General features: G+C 46.0%; 1 protein-coding gene and 1 long non-coding RNA gene across 8 annotated transcripts in view; one reads left to right on the forward strand and one right to left on the reverse strand.

Moving 5' to 3' along the window:
• The window catches only part of LOC112543743 (uncharacterized), a 72,706-nt gene that overhangs the window by 21,049 nt on the left and 25,906 nt on the right, over positions 1-25,751 (forward strand). Inside the window, exons 3-5 of one of the 5 annotated variants that reach the window (XR_012896948.1) lie at positions 15,231-15,465; positions 18,251-18,374; positions 25,621-25,712. This is a non-coding gene — a long non-coding RNA (uncharacterized LOC112543743). Of the gene's footprint in view, positions 1-4,460; positions 4,618-15,230; positions 15,466-18,250; positions 18,375-25,620; positions 25,713-25,751 lie in introns of those variants that run through there. The other 4 variants (XR_012896947.1, XR_012896949.1, XR_012896946.1 and 1 more) reach the window with 4 other exon arrangements.
• CCDC57 (coiled-coil domain containing 57) overlaps positions 1-25,751 on the reverse strand; it is a 101,533-nt gene that overhangs the window by 5,418 nt on the left and 70,364 nt on the right. Inside the window, exons 13-16 of one of the 3 annotated variants that reach the window (XM_075904235.1) lie at positions 25,595-25,698; positions 5,464-5,692; positions 4,682-4,818; positions 3,147-3,223 (exon numbers count right to left, since the gene is read on the reverse strand). In XM_075904235.1, the coding sequence (XP_075760350.1) occupies positions 3,221-3,223; positions 4,682-4,818; positions 5,464-5,692; positions 25,595-25,698 (473 nt within the window). In that variant the 3' untranslated portion in view covers positions 3,147-3,220. Of the gene's footprint in view, positions 1-3,146; positions 3,224-4,179; positions 4,819-5,463; positions 5,693-25,594; positions 25,699-25,751 lie in introns of those variants that run through there. The other 2 variants (XM_075904234.1, XM_075904236.1) reach the window with 2 other exon arrangements.

Consider the following 25,751-nt stretch of genomic DNA (forward strand, 5'->3'; position numbering starts at 1 on the left):
GGCTGTTAGTTCGAATTAACTTTGTAGTGTAGACATACCCTATGAATCTTTCCCTATGTGGAGGCAGGGAAAAGGGAATAAGGGAATTTATGTGCAGCCATCTTGGTCTTGGTAGCAAGAGAGCAAGAGTCAGGCTATATTTGTGGCCTGACAACGCGAGAGCTGTAATAAGACGCTGCCTTCGCCTCTCGCCTCCCGCCTCCATACGGAGAGGGGAGGAAGGGAAGGGAAAGCTCAGGGTTGGGGATAGAACGCTGACTCTGGCAGGGATCTTGAGCAAAGGAGCATCTGGGTGGAACTAAAATAACTGTTAGCCACTGGTGTCTGTAATGAGAAGCAGACTAATTGTTTAATGTTATTATATCTAATGGACAGTATATAAACTGCTTCATAATTGTTTGTATTCGACGATCTGCCTAGCAGCAGCTTCTTCCCTTGCAATATTGCTTGAATAAACTGTCTCTGACTACTTGTTGCTCACAAACACAGAGTGAAGTCTGGTTTTCTAACACACCTATGAAGAAGCTTTCTAATTTCTATTTCTTAAGTTGTTCTCATGGCTCTTCTCTGAATCCTCTCCAATTTTTTGACATCTTCCTTGAATTGTGGGCATCAGAATTGGACATAGTGTACCAGTAGCAATTGAATCAGTGACAAATAGAGGATAATAGAAGAGGTAGAAGGTGCAAAAAAGCTTGTAACTTTAAATCAAACATACATCAGTTTAACGAATAAGAGCAACAAAAATGATGAAGGGGTTGGAACGGGTCGCATATGAAGAGAGATTTAAAAGACTTGGACTTTTCAGCTTAGAAAAGAAGAGACTAAGGGGGGATATAATAGAGGTCTATAAAATCATGACTGGTGTGGAAAAAGTGAATAAGGAAAAGTTATTTACTTATTCCCACGATATAATAATTAGGGATCACCAAATGAAATTAATAGGCAGCAGGTTTAAAACAAACAAAAGGAAGTTTTTGTTCACTAAGTGCACAGTCAACCTGTGGAACTCCTTGCTGCCAGAAGATGTGGTAAAGGCTAGGACTTTAACAGGGTTCAAAAAACAACTAGATAGATTCGTAGAGGTTAGGTCTATCAATGGTTATTAGCCAGGATGGGTAAGAATGGTGTCCCTAGCCTCTGTTTGTCTGGAAATGAGTGACATGGGAGGGATCACATGAGGATTACCTGTTGTGTTCCCTCACTCTGGGGCATCTGGTAATGGCCACTGTCGGCAGACTGAATACTGGGCTAGATGGACCATTGGTCTGACCCAGTATGGCTGTTCTTATGAGTAAAGATGCCAGGAATACAAAGGAGATGAGGCATAACACATCCCTCATATATTGCTTGTACCTTGACAATATTTTGAAGATGAGAGAAATCACAAGACTGATGGTTCATTACCCCTGGATAAAAAAATTATCAGTTATAAGTTTCTCTTTGAGCCAACAAACCAGCTAGACAATACTGTAAAAAAACAATCATTGCTATATTTATTTATTTCACGTGGCTCGTCAATAAGTAGGCCAAATTCCATTTTTTTGTCACTGAAAATGGCTCTTCTCTGAAAAGTAGTTATTTAAAGTACATTGCAGGGCTCCTAATATTAAAATTCATCTTAAACTGACACATAATAATACATGATATGTTGCTAGAAAAAATAAGGTTTTTTTTTTTTTTAAATCAAGACATTTGCATTTTTGAAAGTATTCCAGTTTTGGAAAATAATTGCAAAATTTCCTTTGAACCCAAAACATAATGTTTTTATCATTCTTATTTCTTAAAGAAACAAATCCGTTTTTGTTTTAAATATGAAAAATGTTGCACTTTGGATTTGTGGCAAATATACATTTTCTGGAATGTTTCTGAAAAATCGTATTTCCAAAACGTAAAAATGGCCCAAATCTAATTGGCAATTTAGGTAATTTTTGTACAGCTGTTTGTACAATGCTCAGTGGTATTAACAAGGCACTATTCATCCGGGATGCACTGTGCAGGCAGATGCCTGAAACCTAATGAACCCCACTGACTTCACAGCTGGCTGTACAATGCAGCGGAGTTAACACTGCTGCGAGTATCTTAACTTTTATATTCTAGAGTAGTTTTGGGAGGGTGTTTAGAAAAAGGGGGGAAAAGCCACACCAGCACTTACTGCCTGGCACATTCCTTTACATCAGGAGTAGCCAACCCGCAGCTCGCAAGCCGCAGGTGGCTCTTCAAAGGAAAAATTGTGCCTCCCATACCCGCAACTGTTCTGCGTTCCCCTGCTCTGACCTTTTTTCCTTGTCTGGTCAGGGTGCTGCTACAGCCGATGGAAGCCTGCTCGGGCCACATGTGGCTGTTAAAGGAGCAGCTTTTTTTGTTGTTGTTTTTTGGCTCAACAACTTCTTTACCTTGGCTCTTTGCACTGTATCCACCACTATTTTCATTCTTTGTTTGTAATGCATTGGCCTGTGTGACAGGGCGAGGCAGCCGCACACTGAGCCTGCAGGGCCCGGCCCCTCCCCCGCAGCCCTACCAAGCATGCTCGGGCGGTAGCTCTACTATAAAAGCCTGGGGAAGGACTCAGTCAGGGGTGGCAGCCGGAGGAGAAGGACCTGGTGAAGGGAGCTCCCGCACAGCTGTCACCAGAGACTCCAGAAGAGGCCGGTGGGGATGCAGAGACGAGCTGGTGCATCCCAGAGACTGCCTGCTGAGGAGACGCCAGCCCAGAGGGTGCAGCAAGCTGGACGAGTACATGGGGAGAAACCCCAGTGAACCATGTAGGAAGTGGCCCAGGGCAGGAGCGGGAACCTCCTCTCTTGCCCCGAGAACCTCGGCGCGTTTTGGCCAGATTGCCCCGCCGAGGGAGTGACACACTATCCGGTCACTCACAGGGCCCTGGGCCGGGACTCAGTGGAGTAGGGTGGGCCCAGGTCCCCCTACCTGGGGTGCGTCCCCGCTACAACCCTGAACTGTGTTTTGGGACTAAGGCCGGTGGGCCTTGGCCTCGCCTTATAGGGCCAGATTTAAACTGTGTTTCGGACTCAGGCCGGAGGGCCTTGGACTTAAGAGGTCCTGCGGGAGTGGCCCGCCACAGCCACCCCTGCTTTAAATACATTGTTTATGCACACTCACTGCAACATGTGGGCACTTAGCATCACCTTAGCAATATTTGCAAAAATGTACATGGGTGCTTTCAAGGAACCATCCAGGGAGCAACGTGAGGACCCATTCTTCACTGAACAAAACAGAGACAGTTATTAGTTACCCTCCTCTGCCAAAGCAGACACAACCCAAGTGGTATATACCTAAGGACTCACCTCTCAGTCAAGGAAGCCTAGGAACAATTTGTGAATTAGCTCCCTAGTCAGCTACTTTACATTTTCTGAACTCTGGGGGACTTTATTCTGGTGGGCCATAGAAGAAGTGGTCAGGAAATCTGAATTGTGCGTGTGATTTAAAGATCACAAATTTTAAAAAAATACCACTAAGGGGAAAATAAGAAACCTTTAGGGCTTGCTAGAGGATAGAAGGGTCCAGGCTAGAAGGTAGCAATCAGACTTTGCATTCTGTTTGGTATCTTTTAAGTGGGCAAGCGACAATGTGTTTTGTGTTAAAACAGAAGTGAGCAGACACTACCACAGTGAAGGCAGCATGATTAAGATGATGCTGAAAAAAGCAAAACAGGAAATGTAATCTTTTTGGGTAAGAGGGGCCAACCTAGGGAAGAATCAGGAGTTACAGTGCAGATGTATTCTAGAAATGGTGCGAATAGCTTTGAGGGGCACCACATTTGTTTTTGCTTAATGACTACTCCTCAAATTCATTCACTTTACAAATAGGAACTATTTTTTCCTGATTGCCAACACTATAAACTCAGACCGGAAATTGAAAGTGTCACTAGGTTCTTTATGGCTTTGAGACAGTTCTGCCCTTGAAACTCTATTGGAGACATGCAAGTCAGAAGAGTCTAGCTGGGCTGTTCTGACTCAGTGTTTACAAAGAATGTATCTGCTGCTTACCAGCCACAGACAGGATGAAATACCAGCTCTGCTGAAGTCAATGGCAAACCCCTGCTGACCTCTGCAGAGCCAGGATTTCATTTACACTCTGTTTCTCAGACCATAATTTCATTTTAAGCAAATAAAGTCTGACTTTAAACTCTCCCTTCTCCAATTCCCCCCCCCACACACTCTCTATTTGCATGTTTAAATAGACATGTTATAACAATTATTTGGGTGACAGCGCTTTAAAAATCTGTTGGTCTGAATATTCAGAGGTGTGCTCATTGACTTGTCATTCCAAGTACATTTCAACACATTGCACGTGTTTTCAAATGGACTACAACCATCATTTTAAATCTAAATTACTTCAAGATAAGCACACTATTCATTTAAGACTCAAATGTTAATACAGTAACATAGAAATGAATCTGAAAAGTTTCTTAGGTGAAAACCATTTCTCCTTCTCTCTAGGTTCAGTTAACTCTAATTCAGTCAAACCCAGCCTTTTACAAAACAATTTCAAAACCTGGTTACAAAGGAAGGCAGCTGATGTGGATGTAAAAGGAGATCTAGCGTGAGAAATTTCAGTCCAAGAAGATGCTGGAGAAAGTTATAAGGAACTGAAACTATGGCTCAGCACAATATCTCATTAATCTGGTCAAAAACCTAGTTTCTGGAGGCTGTGTCATTACCTGTGTTGTAAGCCGGTACTGTAGATGCTCCAAAGCAGAGAGTCGGTGATGTGCTTCGTTTGCAAGCTCTTTAGGACTGAGAGCACAACAGCCCGTATGAACTGGATACTGTTTAGAGCTAATGTAATGCTGGAGTCCTAAAAAGGTGAGAAAATAAATTATGAAGAGGGAGCTTTCTATATTGTCATTCTTAACTAAAAGAAAATCCCCCCTTCCTCTAGGTGCTTACAGCAGCCAGAAAGGAGTTACAGAACATGGCAACTTCTCACTGCATAGGGATACAAAAAATGGCCTAGAAATGTCTTTTCCAGGTAGTGATTTTTTTTCAATCCTTTTTCCTAGCAGAATTTAAATCTCTATAATGAAATTCTCTCATATGACATCTACTTTTCACCTCAATTGTATTCCATAATAAGGATATTCTGCTTACTATTCCTCTTCCAAGAGAAACTAACAATTATAACATAAGACAAATAATCTCTTTAAAAATACAGATACAATTTTTAACTTTCTGTAGAGTCCACACTAATACTTTAGCTCTAGGTTGTTCTTTGCTGAATATCTCCATAAGCAACAGTCACTGACTGCCAGACTGTGCCACGTTTTAGCCCAGCACCTTCTGCAGCAGAGACAAATGTGCTCTCAACTCCAGCACCTAATTCTCTCATTAGAAATGCACTGTCTCCAGGATCTGCCTGTTCCCCATACTTTCACATAAGAATCTGGCTCTCAGTCTCAAATCCCTGCCACAGCAGCAAGAGCTTTATGCAGAATGAATTTACCTTCCTTTGAAACTACTCCAAGTTCTGCTCGAAATCTGTTTCCCATTTCAATGAGTTGCTGCTTTTCCTGGCTCAGAATAGAGATCTTCCTCACTGCTTCCTTCAGTTTACTCTGCATCTCTTGTACAGAGCAATTCATATACTGGTGAAGGCCATCTCCTGACCCCGTGCCTGAGAGTTGTTGTCTGAGATTAACAGTGTCTCCTTGAAGCCTTTGGATGACTGAACCCTGAAAGGGAAAGAGACAGCACAAACATCACTTTAATTTAAGGATAAGGGCAGGATACAAACTATTTGACTTAGAAGCTGGTGGCCTGCTTACCCTCGCCCCTCTAACCTCCACCAAAAACAACAACAAACCACATGAATGGTTACATTCTCAACTGCAGCCAATACTGAAGCCCATTTTTAGTATTGCCATTGACAATGTAAATGAAGGTGTAAATTCAGCCAGGATCCAAATCACCATCTGAAAAGATTAGAACAGTGGCTCTCATATGCCAAGAGGGAATACATGACTAGTAAATGTAACCCCAGACATTGAGGAGGAAAGAAAAAACAAGAGTTGTAAACAGGAGCGTGGCAAGACTGAGAAAGATCTGGAGAATGAGGTTTCACAATAGACAGTAAATTAAACACAAGCTCTTTGTGCAATACCAGAACAAAAAAAGGCATAATCTTGGATGTAATATATCACATACAAAAGAAAGATGTTAAAAATTAATGTTGCATAGTCAAGCACGCCAAAGGTAGAAAATTCCAGAATTAAGGTGACCCCCGAGCACCTAAATTTGGCTCACCTGCGCATATGCATTATGACACAGTCTTTAATTACAAGTTCCCATTTTATCCGGAGGATGACTCAGAAATTGGGTTAGTGATAAATAATGAAGAAGAAAGGCCACTGATCCAGACCTAGATCAGTTGGTAATCTGGGCACAAGCCAAAGAACAAAGAATGTAGGTCATATTTATAAAATGGAAAAACATGAGAAGTCCTGACACACCTTAAAGACTAAGGCTACATCTACACTGTGCTTTCTTGTGCAAGAACATATGCAAATGAGGCATGGCAATGAATATCGCCACGCTTCATTTGCATACTTAACTAGCCACAATTTTTGTGCAAGGGGCTTTTGCGCAAGGAGTAGTCTACACTGCTCCTTCTTGCTCAAAAACCCCCTCTTGCGCAGGAGCTGTTCTGTCACTTATTTTCAGGAAGAAGGGCTCCTGCGCAAGAGGGAGTTTTTGCGCAAGAAGGAGCAGTGTAGACAGCTCCTTCTTGCGCAAAAGCCCCTTGCTCAAAAATGGTAGCTTATTAGGTATGCAAATGAGGTGCGGCAATATTCATTGCTGCGCCTCATTTGCATATCTTCTTGCGCAAGAATGCGCAGTGTAGATGTAGCCCAACAGATTGGGAAAGTTTATGATCTGCTGAAAGTCATTGTTCTATCTACATGCGCGTCTCGTCAGTATATATGAAGTTAGGAGGTTGTGCTATACTGTTGTCACTAAAACATACTGTTAATCTGGTCAATCAACCAGATTTTAGCTCCCCCACAGACTACAGTAAGGAGAGTAGCCAGTGCTTAGGCCGGCTGTCAACTATCAACAGCCACTGTTCAGCCAGGGAGCTACAATGCAATGACTTGCATGGGGAATTGCTCAACCTTGCCTGGGGCTCAGCAATGCCCCCAGACATACCTGGACTTGCATTCTCCAGGCACCTCAGATTGAGGGTATAAAGGAGGCCAGTGGCCCTGTGCTTCTGCTTTGCCTTTCTCCTGCCAGCACCTTTGCTGTGAGCAACAAGGACACTGAGACAGAAGACTCCAAGGGAGGGAACTGGCCCAGGTTTCAAGGGTGAAATCTGATACTGTCACCTGCAATATCCAGGGGGGGTGAGAAAAACTGCTTCACGGGATGCTGCTTAGTCTGACAGGGCGGAGACTTCAGACTGGGGGCCTGTTTTGTGTCTTGGCAACTAACTGACTTTTGGCCTAGTACTTAATATCTCTCTTTGGTAGTCAATAAACAGTTATCTTTACCAGCGAGCTCACCTGACATGCTTAGCAAGGGAGCTTGCTCCAGTGTCACAAAGGTTGGGGTTTAGCCACTTTCCACTGATGAAGCGATAAACCAATTAATAAATTAGAAGGCATATTTGGAGACAAGTTCTGGGAGCTGGAGGGAGGATTTGGCTGGTGCCTTATTCTGTGTGCTTCAGGGGTGGTTCTAGGATAGGAGTGGGCAATAATTTTTGCCTGGGGGCCACTTCAAAACATTTTGAAGTAGCCCCAGGCCACCCCAAAAGGGGTGGGGTCTAAACAGGAAGGGGCGGGGCTAGGGTTGCCAGATGGTTTAACCAAAAATACCAAACACCCCCCTAAAAAAAAACCACCAGGGAAAAAATTCTTGGGGCGGGGGGAGGGAAAGGACTCCAAGAGTTATTTTCGCCTCCTGGCATAGGAAAAAAACACAGAAAATACTGGGCATTTTAAGTGTCTGATATTTTCTGAATTTTTTTTTTTTTACTGGACAGGAAGCGAAAATATCAGACTGCCCAGGTCAATACCAGACACGTGGCAACCCTAGGCGGGGCTAGGGGGTGATTGGCCTGGGGGTGAGGGAGATTGGCCTGGGGGTGAGGGAGCCCCTTTGCCCCCCTTCCCACTAGGCACCCATACCCTGGAAGAGGCTTGGCACGCTTCCCTACCCCTAGGCCAATCAGGGCCTGGGGAAGGGGGAGCACGGGAAGCCTCCTCCCACCCTTGGAGGAGCATGAGGCATTTTGACAGGGCCTGGGCAGGGCAAAGAAAGCTTCACGCAGTTCCCCCGCCCCCAGGCCCTGATTGGCAAAGCCACCTCTGCTTCCCCCACCCACACAAGTAGCGCGCGGCACTTCAAAGTACCACATGCTCCTCGCTGGGCGGGAGGAAGCTTCGCACACTCCCCTCCCCCAGGCCAATTAAGGCATAGGGACGGGGGAGCAGCAGGGCCAGATCCAGCCCGCAGAGGCCCTTTTGCCCACCCCTGCTCTACGCTGGGTGTGGGGCTCCACATGCAGTTGTGCTGAGTGATCACTGTGTCCAGAGGCATTTGCTGCTTGTCACCAGCAAGACATTGGCAGAGACAACCCAAGCAGGAGAGAGTTAAGGGGGCCACTGCTGTGCCACCGTCCCAGGCTGCTCTCTGGGGATCCCGTCACACTGGTTATGGGGAAAACTGTCTATGATCTTGTAATCTTGTGATGTGCTTCATAATACGTGTACACAAGGGAGGCAAATAAAGGGTGGTTGTAATTTGTTCTGTTGCTTTAAAAAGCAAAACTGACAACATGTATAGGAATTTCATCATCTGGAACCATACCAAGCCATACTTGGACAGCAGCTGGAGGGGAGTTAACATGGCAATCTGCAGTTATAGTAAATGATTACCCAACGTGTGGACCAGCCGTGCAGGAGAGGAAATACACAATTAGCCAGATACAGTAACTGCAAAGTACAGTGGAAGGTACAGACCCTTTTGCCTCTGCTCAGTCCCTATCCACCATATCTCATCTGTCCATTTTCCCCTTTGGTCCTATCCCTGCATAACCTGGTCCTATCTTCCTCTGCTATCTCTGTCCCTTCAACTTGCATCCCCCCACATCCTACCAGCCCTTTTCTCCATGCCTGTGTATTTGAGCAGGTCAGGCTGTGTCCTTCTTCTCATGCTGCCCAGGCACCAGCACAAGAAGCACTGTGAGCACAAGGGAAGCATCCCGCTGTTCTCAGTTATGGTGCTAGATGCCCCAGCAGTTCTTAACTGGTACCTGTACCAATGTTCTGCTCAGCCGCAGCTTACCCTGAAGCCCAGGGTGGAGCACGCTCCACCACGGTGCAGGGCTTCCAGTTTTAACTGATAAAACACCAATAAAATACCCTATTAAAAAAGAATGTGTGTTTATGCAATAAATATCAGAATGGTTAATTGTATCTAAGGGTTATCTACACAGAGCAGTTATATGGACCAGGGAAGTGGGATTTCTAAAGCACGCTATTGCTCATTAATTGGCCTTGTATACACTGTTGGTGCACACTAGTGGTTACCGCATGTGCTTTAATATAATGCCCTTAGCACAGCATTAAATTAAAGTGCACTAGGGAATGTTACATGATCAAATTTATCGGGAGAAAGTACTGAACTCCCCCCCCCCCCACCCACACACACACAATTTTTGGCTATCTACATAATACTAAAATATTACTCAAAATAATCCCCATCACTGTATCTTTAACAGGGTGCCTTGCAGAGTGGGCCAGGCCCCTCCCTAGTCCAACTAATTCAGAGTGAGCTAGGAGATGGGGACTAGCAGATATTCTGCCTTTGCCTACTCCCTCTTGAAACAGCAGACACCAAGGAGAAGGCTGCCAAATCTGAGCCTGAGGATGAAGAGGGGTTAGCTGGAACTGGTCTCATGCCTCCAGAGTGCTCTCTCAGGGTATGGCTACACTACAAAGTTTAATTCGAACTAACGGACGTTAGTTCGAATTAACTTTGATAGGCGCTACACTAGCGCTCCGTTAGTTCGAAACTAATTCGAACTAATGGAGCACTTAGTTCGAACTAGGTAAACCTCATTCTACGAGGACTAAGCCTAGTTCGAACTTACTAGTTCGAATTAAGGGGTGTGTAGACCCTTAATTCGAACTAGTGGGAGGCTAGCCCTCCCCAGCTTTCCCTGGTGGCCACTCTGGCCAACACCAGGGAAACTCTATTGCCCCCCTCCCGGCCCCGGACCCCTTAAAGGGGCACGGGCTGGCTACGATGCCCGTGCCAGGTGCAAGCCTGCCAGCACCCAGATAGCAGACCCTGCACCTGGCACAGCTCGAGCCAGCCACCCGATGCCCCCCAGCCCTCCCCCTCTTCCCAGGACCAGGCTGGCGGCTCCCAGGAGCTTGCCCGGGACCGCAAGAGGCGGGCACCCGCCTGGTCTAGTGCGGAGATCGTGGACCTCGTCCATGACCTCTGCACTAGGCACAGGAAAGTGGCCGTCTAGGGCAGGAGAGCTGCCAGCCTGGCCACCCAGGAGCAGGTGTGCATGAAAATCAAGGTGGTCCACTGAGACCCCCGACCCTGAGCCCTGAGCTTACAATGGCCGTACTGGGTCAGACCAAAGTTCCATCTAGCCCAGTAGCCTGTCTGCCGACAGCGGCCAACCCTAGGGACCCTGGAGGGGATGGACCGAAGACAGTGACCAAGCCATTTGTCTCGTGCCATCCCTCTCCAGCCTTCCACAAACTTTGGGCAGCGATACCACTCCTACCCCCTGGCTAATACCACTCCATGGACCCAACCTCCATCACTTTATCTCACTTCTCTTTAAACTCTGTTCTAGTTCTAGCCTTCACAGCCTCCTGCAGCAAGGAGTTCCACAGGTTGACTCTTTGCTTTGTGAAGAACAACTTTCTGTTACTAGTTTGAAGCCTGCTACCCATTCCTTTCCTTTGGTGTCCTCTAGTCCTTCTATTATGGGAACTAATGAAGAACTTTTCTTGATGCACCCTCTCCACCCCACTCATGCTTTTATAGACCTCTATCCTATCCCCCCTCAGTCTCCTCTTTTCTAAACTGAAAAGTCCCAGTCTCTTTAGCCTCTCTTCATATGGGACCTCTTCCAAACCTCTGATCATTTTAGTTGCCCTCCCCTCTCCCACCCTCTCTCTTCCCCTCTCCCACCTCCTTTTCCCAGTCTCCCCCAGTTTTGTTCAATAAAGAGAGATTCTATTTTTGACCATACGTTTTCTTTATTTTGTACATCAGGAAGGGGGGCTAGGGAAGGGTAAGTGGAAGGAGGTGAGGGAGGAATGGGGTACGAGCCCCCGATGGGGAGGACTGGGCTGGCTCTGCGTGCTTCTGGGGGTGGAAGCTCTCCTGCAGCCCCCCAATTGCCCCCTCTCCCCAGACGGCAGCCTGTGGCAAGTGCAGCCGGGCAGATGGCCGAGTGCTGTGATGTGCCCAGTGTGGGCACTCAGGGCACTCCAAGACAGGACTGCTTTGCAAGCGGGGCACCCCTGAGAACTGTCTGTCCGGGGTGTGGGTCAGGTCCCTTTAAGCACAGCCCTTGGCTAGCCTGAGGCAGCAGCTCCACGCTCTAAGTCCTCATCTGATGCCCTGCCGGCACTGCTTCCGGCCATCCTTAACCCCAGTTCAGGGTCCACTTAATGTGGACATGCTACTTTGAATTAGCAAAACGCTAATTCGAACTAGTTTTTTAGTCTGGATCCGTTAGTTCGAATTAGCTTAGTTCGAATTAGCGCTGTAGTGTAGACGTACCCTCACTGCTGGAGGTGCCAAGCCCCCACAGCATACAGTGACTTCAGGAGCAGTTGTGAGAGCTCAGTACTTCTACATTCAGTCCTCAGGGTGTCAAACTGGACAACCAGCAAATGAAGAACACAAACTTAGTGGCTAAGAGAGAGCCAGAGATATGAAGCCTATCATAAGAGGCACGGTGATAGAACCATGTACGATCATGGTAACCAACCTGTATATTGTGATTGACTGGTCGATTTCAGGGAGAAAAACCAGTCGATCATGAGGTGTTCCAGCCTCCCCGCGCCCCCCCCCCCCCCCCATTCCCTCTCACCCCCAAGAAGGAGCCTGCGCTGGCATGACAACCTCCTGGGAAAATTGAACTAGTGCCAGCTTGCTGTGGCTGCGCTCCTGATCCGGCATCTCAGGAAGTACGTGCACCGCTCCTCCCCTCCTCAAAACAGCGGGCTTGCTTCCTGAGACACCAGCTCTGGCACAAAGCCGGGGACTTCCTTCCCCACGCTGCCTTCCTGCGCCGGGTGGGGAGGGGAGGAGAAGTCCTGGGGCTGCATGCCAGATCTGACTTCTTAGGAAGCACGCCATCTGTTTTGGGGAGGGGAGGAGCAGCGCGTGTACTTCCTGAGACGCTGGATCTGGTGTGCAGCTGCAGGACCCCCAGGTACCAGCTGAGCTGTCCCGGCTCCCTCCCCCTTTCCCCACCAGCATCCTGCCCCTGCCCTGCCCAAGCCCCCACCAGCACCCTGGGCCCTGGCCAGACCCCAACTGGCAACCTGGTCGCTGGCCAGACCCCCACCAGCACCCTGCTCCTACCTCCTGGCCAGATACCCACCAACACTCTACTCCTGCCCCCTCCCTCATGGCCAGACACCTACTCCTAGCTTGCTCCTGAATCATATTTTCCACCCAGATTCTGCACCCCCAGCTCTATCCCACTCACTGGCAGCCCTGTTCCGCACACTGGATCCCTTGTTTTTGGCCCCACCTCAAAGTGTAGAGGGGCCCACAAATTCCACTAACCCTGGAACTCAGAAGAGTTAATCTGGCCTGAGGCCTTGAACCTTGGTCCTACCTACCCTCCCCCCCGCCATGGGGCTACAGTGCCAGAGGAGTGAGGGTCTCAGTTGAAGCCACATCAGTAAGGCTTGGGGGGGGTTGGAGGGGTTGTTTCTTTGTATCTCATTTGTATGGTCCCCAACTGATTTTTCTGTGGGTCAGTGACCTCTGACCCAAAACAGGCTCCCTGCCCCTCCCATAAAGACAGTGCTGAAACATTTTGTGTTTGACATAATATTTTATTTAAAAATGAAGCCTGGCCAACAAGGCCCTATCTGACTGCAGCATCATAATATTCCTGCAGCCCCCACACACCCCAACCCTGAGCCCATCATACACCTGAACCCCCTGCCCTAAGCCTCTCACAAATTTCCAACCCTGCACTCCCACATCCCCAGTCTTCTGCTACAACACTCCGGCACCATCCACACACTGAACCCCTTGAACTCCTCATACTCCCAACCCCCCGCCCTGAGCCCCTCATACATCCCAACCCAAACTCCTGCACCCCTACATCCACAAGCCTGCGGCTGGCTCAGCACCTCAACCCTCCACCTCACCCCAACACTCTCTAGCCTGGAGCCCCCTCCCTGAGCCAGCATCCCCTACTCTACCGCCTCCTGCACCCAAATTCCCTCCCAGAACTTGCACCTCTCACTCCTTCCCCACTCGCACAGAACTCCTTTGTGTCCAGGCCAGGGAAAGCAAATTCCTCTGGCCATGGGGCTGTGCAAGGATGGAAGGAGAGCTAAGTTCACCAGCACTGGGGCTGCTTGGGTAGTGGACAAGAGTCAGTCCACCTGCTGTAGTGGAGAAAGTCAGCTCTTTTGCAGGAGATCATAGACTCACAGAACACTACAACTGGAAGGGACCTCGAGAGGTCATCGAGTCCAGTCCTCTGCTCTCACAGCAGAACCCAATACCATCTAGACCAGTGGTCCCCAACCTTTTGGGGCTGCCGGACACCTGGGGGTGAGGGCCGCACATGCACTGGATGCCCAGGGCACAAGAATGGCTCAAGCTGGCCCTGGTCACTAGGCAGTCGCACATAAATGCCCCGGCGGGCGCCATGGCACCCGCAGGCACCGCACTGGAGACCACTGGTCTAGACCATCCCTGACAGATGTCTATCTAACCTGCTCTTAAATTTCTCCAGAGATGGAGATTACACAACCTCTCTAAGCAATTTATTCCAGTGTTTAACCACCCTGACAGGACGTGTTTCCTAATGTCCAACCCAAGCCTCCCTTGCTGCAATTTAAGCCCATTGCTTCCTGTCCTATCATCAGAGGCCAAGGAGAACAATTTTCTCCCTCCTGCTTTTAACACCCTTTAAACACTTGAAAACCGCTATCATGTCCCCTCTCAGCCTTCTCTTTTCTAAACTAAACAAGCCCAGTTCTTTCAGTCTTCCCTCGTAGGTTATGTTTTCTAGACTTTTAATCATTCTTGTTGCTCTTCTCTGGACCTTCTCCAATTTCTCCACATCTTTCTTGAAATGTGGTACCCAGAACTGGACGCAGTACTCCAATTGAGGCCTAATCAGTGCAGAATGGAGCAGAAGAATGACTTCTCATGTCTTGCTCACAACACTCCTGTTAATGGATCCCAGAATCATTTTTGCTTTTTTTGCAACAGTGTCACACTGTTGACTCATATTTAACTCATGGTCCACTATAACCCCTAGATCCCTTTTTGCAGTACTTCTTCCTAGACAGTCGCTTCCCATTCTGTGTGTGTGACTGTTCCTTCCTAAGTGGAGCACTTTGCATTTGTTCTTATTAAACTTCATCCCATTTACCTCAGGCCATTTCTCCAGTTTGTCCAGATCATTTTGAATTATGACCCTGTCCTTCAAAGCACTTGCAACCCCTCCCATCTTCGTATCATCTGCAAACTTAATAATTGTACTCTATGTCATCATCTAAATTGTAGATGAAGATATTGAAAAGAACTGGTCCCAAAACTTACCCGTGAAGAACCCCACTTGTTATGCCCTTTCAGCATGATTGTGAACCACTGATAACTACTCTTTGAGAACAGTTATCCAGCCAGTTATGCACCCACCTTATAGTAGCCCCATCAAGCTTGTATTTCCCTAATTTATTGATAGGAAGATCATGTGAGACTGTATCATAGGCTTTACTAATGTCTAGATATAATACATCCACCGTTTCCCCTTTATCTATGAGACTTGTTATCCTATCAAATAAAGCTATCAGATTGGTTTGACATGATTTATTCTTTACAAATCCATGCTTGCTATTACCTAATCACTGTATTCTCTTCTAGATGTTTGCAGATGAATTCCTTATTTCCTCCCTTATCTTTCCTAGAACAAAAGTTAAGCTGACTCGTCTGTAGTTTCCTGGGTTGTCCTTATTTCCCTTTGTATAGATGGAGCACTCTGCATCAAAGGGGGACTTCATAACCCTATGAAGGGTGACACTGAGGTCCCATGCTGGAACAGAGCCAGTAACAAATGGATTTGTACTCACACGGCCTTAAGGAATTTGGATGACGTTGGACTGGAGAAGATGGAGTGGGATTGTTTGTGAATGGCATGCAAATATTGCTGCCAGCTGGACCATACTTGAAATAAAGGAACCCAGTGTGATTTGAATTGCAGTAAGTAAGTAGTCCAGAATATTTGATACCAAGGCCTGTACTGGCTCCAGCCTGCTTAGGGCCAATCATATCAAGAATCAAAGAGGTTTTCCTTGTGGGAAATTTCCTGCTCTAAGATCTCCTGACCATGCAAAGAATAATCTTTTCCACAGTGCTCAGCCACCCATATCCAGGCCATTAGGGAGCAACTTAGAGTCAGGCGGAGAATCTGGCCTTGATTCTGTGACAATAACTCAGGGGTAGTCTGGAGTTTAAACCAGTCGCTAACACAGGGGTGGGCAAAAGCCTCTCTGGCCTGCAAGGCAGTTTCAGGCCCCACCCCCTAGCTCCTTGCCTGGAGCAAGAGAGGGGCACAACCCTTCAAATTGCTTCTATTTAAAGGGCTCGAGTCTTCCCCACACCTTGCCTAGCAGCTCCGGGAGAGGCACAATCCCTTTAAATAGAAACAGCTGAAAGGGCTGGGGGTCTCTGGTTCCCTAGCAACATGCTAGAGGCAGGCGAGAACTGAGCCCTCCCAGCTGTTTCTATTTAAAGCGCTCTCCTGTTCCCCTGTTGCGTTGCCTAGCAGCGGTGGGGAAGGCACCAGCCCTTTATACAGAAACAGCTGAAAGGGCTTGCAGCTGCCCCAGCCTCTAGCATATTGGTGGACTGCGATCCCTTTCAGCTGTTTCTATTTAAAGGGCTCATGCCTTCCCCAGGACTGCTAGACAACGCATTGCCTAGCAGCCCAGGGAACCAGGAGAGCCCTTTAAATAGAAAGAGCTGAAAGAGATTGTGGTGTAGTGTTTTAGTACCTTGTTGGTTATGATGCTTGGGCTGTGGGAGATGGCCCAGCAGGGGTTATCCTGCCGCTCCCAAGATGGTAGCAAAACCGATTATACAAGTTAAGGGAAGAGAGGGACAAAGGACTTGTCGGTGGGGGGAGAGCCAGTTGCTGTCTGGGAAGCATGGAGAGAACAGGCTAAGCTGGGGGCTGGGGGTGATGAACCCTAACCCTAGGGGCCTGAGCCATCCTGGCCCTGCCCCCAGTAGCCACATCACATATATGCTGTGCTGTATTCTGGAAAATCAATAAACTGGCTGGTGGAGATTATTCTGGCTGCTACAGGGGTGCAGGATCGGGGAAACCCCAACTCACCGTCACAGCACTAGAGGCCGGGGGAGCTGCAAACCCTTTCAGCTGTTTCTGTATAAAGGGTTCTCTTGTTCCCTGGGGCTGCTAGGCAAGGGTTGCTTGACAGGCGCAGGGAAGGCAGGAGCCCTTTGTATAGAAGCACTTAAAAGGGCTTGAGTCGGACTCCCTAGCAATAGCATTAGAGGCTGGGGGAGCTGCAAGCCCTTTTGAGTGCTTCTATTTAAAGGGCTGGTGCCTTCCCTGCGCTTGTCAGGCAACCCGTTGCCTAGCAGCTGTGGGGAACAAGAGAGCCCTTTAAATAGAAACAGCTCAAAGGGATCCTGTGTCTCCAGCAATGCAGTAGGGGCACAGGGAGCTGCAAGCCCTTTCAGCTGTTTCTATTTAAAGGGCTCTTGTGTTCACCCAGCTGCTAGGCAAAGAGGTTGCCTGACAGGCACAGGGAAGGCGCCAGCCCTTTATATAAAAGCACTTAAAAGGGCTTGCAGCTCCCCCAGCCTCTAATGAGTTGTTAGCCCTTTCAACTGCTTCTATTTAAAGAGCTCGCCTGCTGGGTGGCTGCATTGCCTGGCAGTCACCAGCAGGTGCAAGCCCTTTAAACAGAAACAACTGAAAGGGCTCACAGCTCTCAGTCCCACTGGCCCATTTCCTGGGAGCTGCCTGGGAGGCATGAGCCCTTTCAACTGCTTCTATTCAAAGGGCTTGTGCCTGCCGGGCAGCTGCCAGGCAATAAGTTAGAAGTGGGGGGCATGGCTTGATTCTCCTCTCCTTTCACATATGTGGTGGACAATGCTCCAAGTGACCTCCAAATTGAACTTATTGACTTGCAGAGTGATGCCTTGCTTGCGGAGCAATACAAATCAACGCCACTTCTGGAATTTTATGCATTTCTCAATGAACAAAGCTTTCCAAAGATCAAGGCTCATGCTCAAAAGATGCTTGTATTGTTCCGATCAACTTACATCTGCAAGCAGACATTTTCTGTGATGAAATTCATTAAATCTAAGAACAGCTCTTAGATCGCTGATGACCACCTTGCAGTAGTGCTCCACATGGCAACATCAGAAATGACACCTGACTTCACGTCCCATGTTAATGCCCAACAGAGACTTTTTTCTTCACACTGAGTTGCACTTTTTCTTTTACACTTAAATTTAATGCACATAAGTTGCATTAAACTCCGGTGGGCAATAAGTTGTATATGGCTTCTGCCAGTGCTTATTAACCAGTGCCTCTGCAGATATGGCCATTTAAAGCTCCTGTTGGCTGTGGACCACCATTCCTAGCCCATGTGAGCTGTAGGACATGGTGTCCCAATTCACCCACTGCCCATTGGCTAGAGATGGTGCTCCATGGTGAATGGGAGGTTCAAGTGGCTGTACCAATGGAGGTGCATGTAAATAACCGGGGCTAACCCTGGTGAACCGTGTCCACTCCGCGGGTCGGATACTGCCCGTCACTGATGTAACTAAAAGTTTAGTGTTAGTGTTGTTGTTATTACAAATGTTACAAGTGTTCTCAAAATGTTAGTGTTATTATTACCAATTTTACAAGTGTTGCCTTATATGATAACCTTTGGATAATGTTGTATGCAGTTAATTATTATTAAAATGTAATTACTTTGTTGTGTAAAAAACATATTGGCATCTTTTTACAGCACACGGACCGCCCCTTCCGCCTGAGGCCCCGGCCCTTCCGGGTCGGCTGGTAGACACTTCTGAAATTTGTGAAGTGGCCCCCACTTAAAAAATTATTGACCACCCCTGTGCTAACAGCTACAGGTCATATTTTCACTCCAAATTATAAATTCTACTTTTGTTTGATAGATTAATCAAATATATCACTGATCATGTGTTTTGTTTCTTCAACAGTCTAATGAGAAACTGTATCTCTTTTTATGTCTATAATGTGTCTTGTTCTATTGTAAGCCCTAAAGGATGTGAAATGCTTATACAACCAGAGATGTACAGACTATGTCCACTAGATTAAAAGAATATAAGGGATTTTTTTTTGTTTTCTTTCTTTATGATTATTGCACTATAGAAAGTGCATCACAACGGGGAGAAGAATATTACACAGAACAGAAAGGGACATTCTGGGTAATCTGGTATTGGAAAATATAATCACATAACCAGAGTAAAACATTGAAATATTAAGAAAAATTGCTTACAAATGGGAGTGGAGGATTCCAATTATTAATGTGGGCTAATGCTGACATACAATTTTTTAACTCCGCAACCATGAAAACCCTCAGAGACATATGGAAGAAATTTGTTATACAACATTGCCATCTACAGGAAATCAATGGAAGAGCAGATGAACTAAGCAGAAACCAGAGTGCCCTGACAATCAGTATCCAGGAGAAAAGTGATAGAAAAGTAGCCGTGTTAGTCTGGTGTAGCTGAAACAAAATACAGGACTATGTAGCACTTTAAAGACTAACAAGATGGTTTATTAGATGATGAGCTTTCGTGGGCCAGACCCACTTCCTCAGATCAAATAGTGGAAGAAAATAGTCACAGCCATATATACCAAAGGATACAATTTTTAAAAAATGAACACATATGAAAAGGACAAATCACATTTCAGAACAGAAGGGGGATGCCGGGGGGGGGGGAAGGAAGGTGAATGCCAGTGAGTTAATGATATTAGAGGTGGGGAAGGGTAGATGTCTGAGAGTTAATAGTATTAGAGGTGATAATTGGGGAAGCTATCTTTGTAATGGGTAAGATAGCTGGAGTCTTTCTTAAGTCCCCTGCGGAGAGTGTCGAATTTTAGCATGAATGCCAGTTCAGAGGATTCCCTTTCAAGTGCAGATTTGAATGTCTTCTGAAGTAGGATGCAGGTTAGCAGGTCATTGAGACAGTGTCCTTTCTGGTTGAAATGGCGAGAAATAGTTTTTTCTTTGTGATCTTGTCTGATATCTGTTTTGTGGGCATTAATCCTTTGGCGAAGTGTCTGAGACGTTTGTCCAATGTACATAGCAGACGGACACTTTCGGCACATGATAGCATAGATTATATTTCTGGAGGCACAGGAATATGTGTTCTTGATCTTATAACTCACTTGGTTAGGCCCAATAATGGTGTCAGCAGAGTGAATATGTGGACAAAGCTGGCAGCGGGGTTTGTTGCAAGGGAAAGTACCAGGGTTGGTATTAGTGTGGTATGTCCTGTGGTTGTTGGTAAGAATCATCTTGAGGTTAGGTGGTTGTCTATAGGAGACTATGGGTCTGTCTCCCAGAGCTTCTTGGAGTTCAGTGTCCTGTTCCAGTATAGGTTGTAATCTATTGATAATGTGTTGGACAGGTTTAAGTTGGGAGCTGTAGGTGATGACAAGTGGTGTTCTATTGTTGGTTTTCTTGGGTCTGTCTTGTAGTAGATGGTTTCTAGGTATTCGTTTGGCTCTTTCAATTTGCTTTTTTATTTCTCCGGGTGGGTAGTTGAGGTTTATAAATGCTTGGTAGAGATCCTGAAGTTTCTGGTCTCTGTCTGTGGGATTAGAGCAGATGCGGTTGTATCGAAGGGCTTGGCTATAGATGATGGATCGTATGGTGTGTGCTGGATGGGAGCTGGAAGCATGTAGGTAACTGTATGAGTCAGTGGGTTTTCTGTAGAGGGTGGTGTCTAATTTTCCATTGTTGATTTGTACTGTGGTGTCCAGGAAATGGATCTCTCGTGTGGAATGGTCCAGGCTGAGGTTAATGGTGGGGTGTAGGTTGTTGAAATCTCTGTGGAATGTCTCCAGTGTTTCTTGGCCATGCGTCCAGATCATAAAGATGTCATCGATGTAGCGTAAGTAGAGAAGGCGTAAAAGGGGACGGGAGTTGCTTTCCAGGAGAAAGATTGCTTTGACGTGGACCCCTGGAACTGAATACATTTACAAAGAAGCTGCAGAATCCAGAAATACTACAAACACTTGGACCAGCTATGTGGAAAGAACCCAGTTCCAGTGTTAACAGGACAAAGAAGAAACTGTAAGATTTCATTTCACAGATTGTATTTCTCTTTCTGTTCTTGAATATAAATGATAAAAACAAGGAGTCCAAATTCAACACTATCAACTTAGGACTATTAAGGATTTCAACTGGTTAACGCATTAAAAAGGCAATTTTCCCTCTCTAGATATTGACATCTCCACACCAAATGCTGTGAATGATCCACTTCCTCCCTGACTTAATTAGCTTCATTATCACAAGCAACTTCTCCTTATATATACTCCTGCATATAAAACTGAAGAAGTGGTTTTTACTCACAAAAGCTTATACCCTAATACATTTGTTAGTCTCTAAGGTGTCACAGGACTCATCATTTTTGTAGATACAGACTAACCCAGGTACACATTTGAGACATAAATAACAAAGTTCTCTTGTGAGTCCACACTTTTTAATGAGACCTCATGTTTTGGATTTTAACTAATGCTACATGCGTGTTCTCCTTTGTAAACTCAAGCAAAGCAGCCTAACAGAGATTTAAACAACTTTCAGCAATTTCTTTTGACATTTTAAACTGGACTCTTCCATACCAAACTATTCAAATCACAGGGACCTATCTCTTAGAAAAGTATTTGAAATAAGACATCCTCACTCCTTACAAAATGAACTGTTAGTGGTATTACAAAACTGATGACTGATGAGCATAAGCAAATGTAATAAGAAACTTTGCTAATTTGTATTATTATATCTTATAGCTGTTGAGCCTTAACCTTACCTATGACAATTGCTAGAAAGACTACATGAGTGTGTTCAGTACATACCTAGAAAATGTGATGTGCCTAATTTTGACCTATACACTGGATATATATTTATATGTTTTGAATGAATGAATGAATGAATGAATGAACTGTTGATTAACATCACTAAAGTGTCCTGACTTGCGAAATACTGTCCAAAGTAAAATCTGACCTGAAAAAAATCTAGAATTAAAATTCAGCTTTAAAAACTAACTAGCAACTCAGCAAATTCATAAAACTGACCCCATTCAGACTTACAATTGGAAAACACGGTTATATATAAATATAGTATAACCATAGAACATATAAAATTATGTTATTGTCAGCAAGTGACCTGTGTTATCTGGATTTAGAGCTGTATTTGTTAGCTAAAGTTAGAGAATGTATTTAAGTACATTCCAGCAGGCATTTGAAAGAGACCCATGCCTGTCAGATTAAGAGATTCAAAGGTGAAAAGGGACCATTGTGACATAGGGTCTGCTCTCCTGTGCAGCAGAGGTCATACAACATCTCGAAAACAACTCCTAGAGCATACTTTTTAGAATTTTTTTTAAACAATTTTGTGAGGCATTCTTTAACTGTTTAAAAATTTACACCTTATTGCCAGTCTGTACATAAGAACATAAGAATGGCCGTACTGGGTCAGACCAAAAGTCCATCTAGCCCAGTAGCCTGTCTCCCGACAGTGGCCAGCACCAGGTGCCCTGGAGGGGATGGACCAAAGACAATGATCAAGTGATTTGTCTCGTGGCATCTATCTCTAGCATCTGACAAACAGAGGCCAGGGACACCATTCCTACCCCCTCGCTAATAGCCTTTTATGGACCTAACCTCCATGAATTTATCTAGCTTCTCTTTAACCTCTATTATAGTCCTAGCCTTCACAGCCTCCTCTGGCAAGGAGTTCCACAGGTTGACTATGCGCTGTGTGAAGAAGAACTTTCGCTTATTAGTTTTAAACCTGCTACCCATTAATTTCATTTGGTATCCTCTAGTCCTTATATTATGGGAACTAATGAATAACTTTTCTTTATCTGCCCTCTCCACACCACTCATGATTTTATAGACCTCTATCACATCCCCCCTCAGTCTCCTCTTTTCTAAACTGAAAAGTCTGAGTCGCTTTAGCCTCTCCTCATATGGGATCTGTTCCAAACCCCTAATCATTTTAGTTGCCCTTTTCTGAACCCTTTCCAAGGCCAAAATATCTTTTTTGAGGTGAGAAGACCACATCTGTACACAGTACTCAAGATGTGGACATACCATAGTTTTATACAGGGGCAGTAAGATATTCTGTGTTTTATTTTCTATCCCTTTCTTAATAATTTCTAATTTTCTATTTGCCTTTTTGACCTCCACAACACTGTGTGTGGATGTTTTCAGAGAGCTATCCACGATAACTCCAAGATCTCTTTCCTGATTTGTCATAGCCAAATTAGCCCCCATCATACTATATGTATAGTTGGGGTTATTTTTTCCAATGTGCATTACTTTACACTTATCCACATTAAACTTCATTTGCCATTTTGTTGCCCAATCACTTAGTTTTGTGAGATCTTTTTGAAGTTCTTCACAGTCTGCTTCTGTCTTGACTATCCTGAACAGTTTGGTATCATCCACAAACTTTACTACCTCAGTGCTTGCCCCTTTCTCTAGATCATTTATGAATAAGTTGAACAGGATTGGTCCCAGGATTAACCCTTGAGGGACACCACTAGTTACCCCTCTCCATTCTGAAAATTTACCATTTATTCCTACCTTTTGTTTCCTGTCTTTAAAAAAGTTCTCAATCCATGAAAGGACCTTCCCTCTTATCCCATGGCCATGTAATTTACACAAGAGCCTTTGGTGAGGGACTTTGGTGAGGGATCCCCCTTGTCCACATGTTTGTTAACCCCTTCAAAGAACTCTAATAGATTAGTAAGACAGGATTTCCTTGTATTTGTCTAGATTCAGCTTCCAGCCACTGGATCACATTGTCCCTTCTTCTCCCAGGACACGTCCCCTCCCTGCGGTTGGCTCCATTCCACTGCCACTGCTGGGTTCCAGCCTGCAGGGCTTGGACTTCGGTTCAGGCCTGCTGGGGCTCCCCAGCTGCCATGGCCTTGCTTCTCCCCAACCCGACTGCGAATCCCCGGGGACAGGGCTTGCAAACTGCCTCACTTCAGCCGTGCTCTACCAGGGAGCCACAGACATGGGCTTGCCAGCTACTCCACTTCTGCCGTGCCCTGGGGATGGGGTTTGCTAGCTCCACTTCTGCTGCACTCTGCCTGGGAACCCCGGGAGGGGGCTTTCCGGCTGCCCTGCTTTTGCCGCTGGCTGCCCAGCTGGCCCACCCATCCAGGGCTCCCCAGGGATCGGGCTTACCTGTGTTGCTGCTGCCCTGCTGGCTGGGGCTCCCGGCGATGGGGCTCCCAGCCGGTTTACACTCCCAGGCTTTCTGATCCAGAAACATCCATGGTCCTGCCAGACCACAGATGTTGCCGAGCCAGAGAGTCCCAGATATCAGAGGTTCAACCTGTAGTTGTAAAAAATGAAACAAAATACAGGACTATGTAGCACTTTAAAGACTAACAAGATGGTTTATTAGGTGATGAGCTTTTGTGGGCCAGACCCACTTCCTCAGATCAAATAGTGGAAGAAAATAGTCACAACCATATATATGGTTGTGACTATTTTCTTCCACTATTTGATCTGAGGAAGTGGGTCTGTCCCACGAAAGCTCATCACCTAATAAACCATCTTGTTAGTCTTTAAAGTGCTACATAGTCCTGTATTTTGTTTCAGCTACACCAGACTAACACGGCTACATTTCTATCACTTGTAAAAAATGGTGACTGCAATTCTGAGTTGCATATCACAAAGCTCCACACAGTATGAAGCATCAATGTAATAGTTCTGCTTTCTTTCAAGGACTCGGATGAGATCACAGCTATAATACTGAGTTCAAATCTGTGTCATTCATTACAGAAAAGATATTTAAATATCTGTGGGAGTTCAGAATAAAAGCAATAAATTTGATTGGGAGGTAGAAGGATCAACTGGTGAGGACAGCTAAATCTGCATAGCTTAGACAAATAACAACAAACAGGGTGGGAGGCATGACAAAAGTCAATAAAATATATGTGTAAACATCAAGAAAGGACATGAACCAGGGATAGGACCAGACCCTAGCTTGCCCCTGGATTGTAGGAACATCAAATTGGCTTAAAGCCACCTTTGCTTCCTCTCCAGTCTTGCACTGAGCACTTGTAGTACCCTGGTGGGCCAAGCTTCAGTATCCCCATACATCATCAATAAGTTAAATAAGGATCTACAAGGGGTGGGGAACCTTTTTTGGGTCAGGGGCCATTGATCCACAGAAAAAAAATCAGTCAGGGGCTGAAGCAAAAGCAAAAAAACAAAACAAAACAAAAAAAACACCCACACCCCAAAAGCCTCCAAACCCTTATTGATGTGGCCCCCTCGACTGAGGAGAAAGATGCTTCCTCACATTCTCCTCCGACACTAGAGTCTAGGCGGGGCCTAGCCTAGTAGATTGTGTGTGTGCTCCAGCCCCGTGGTGCAGTGGCGGGAGAAGGGAGCCCTGAGCCACAGGGGCCAGATCTAGGCAAGCCGGGGACTGCATCCAGTTCCCCACCCATGCACTACAGTGAGCAATGCCGCTTCTGGGGGGGGGGGGGGGTCTAGTTTATTAAGGGACAGCCTAATGAAAATACAGGCAAACCTTCACCTCAACATCCTAGCTGGGCAAGAGAGTCAGCCTTAGTTTATCCTTTCCAATCCAGGGCCCCCCACTTCCCTCCAATGTGGTTCTCTTGGCTCAGTCCCTTCCCTGAAGTCAGGCCTCTTGCCAGTTGTGTGAGGAGTTTCCTTTGCTGGTGCCAGAGGACTGTGGAGATCTGTCAGTTGCAGCTCAGCACATAGCTCCTAACAGACAAGGCATCCTGAAAGAGCTCTCCGTAGCCCACCACGCACCTCCAGGCCCCTGCTCCTGGTTTATTCTCCCTGTCAGGAACTGTCACAGATAGGCTGGTCCCTGGCAACCCCCATCGGGGCCAGCCTGTGTGACAGATCTTGCTTAGGGTTGCAAACTCTCCTGGACCGGATATCATTGCTGCAAACAACATCCAGTTCGTCTGGTCAGGAGAGTTGGCAACCCTCATTCTTTCTCCAGCTATTGAATGTTTTGCCCACAAAGAAAATTTGCATAAGAAAATCTATAAAATAGCAAAGATAACAGCTTTGGGTAGCTCAAGTTTCTTCACACCTTTTGTACGTACTGTGTTTCCTTAGAGTCTGAGTGAGCAGTTCTGGCTTGAAGTGTCTTCAAAGGAGTGTCACAGAAAACTTCAGCACAAAATGCACCCTGACCTGAAAGAAAACAGGTAAATGAAGCAAAAACTGCCATGACATATTAGCACTAT

Source organism: Pelodiscus sinensis, chromosome 20 (assembly GCF_049634645.1).
Source record: "Pelodiscus sinensis isolate JC-2024 chromosome 20, ASM4963464v1, whole genome shotgun sequence".
NCBI lineage: Eukaryota > Metazoa > Chordata > Testudines > Trionychidae > Pelodiscus > Pelodiscus sinensis.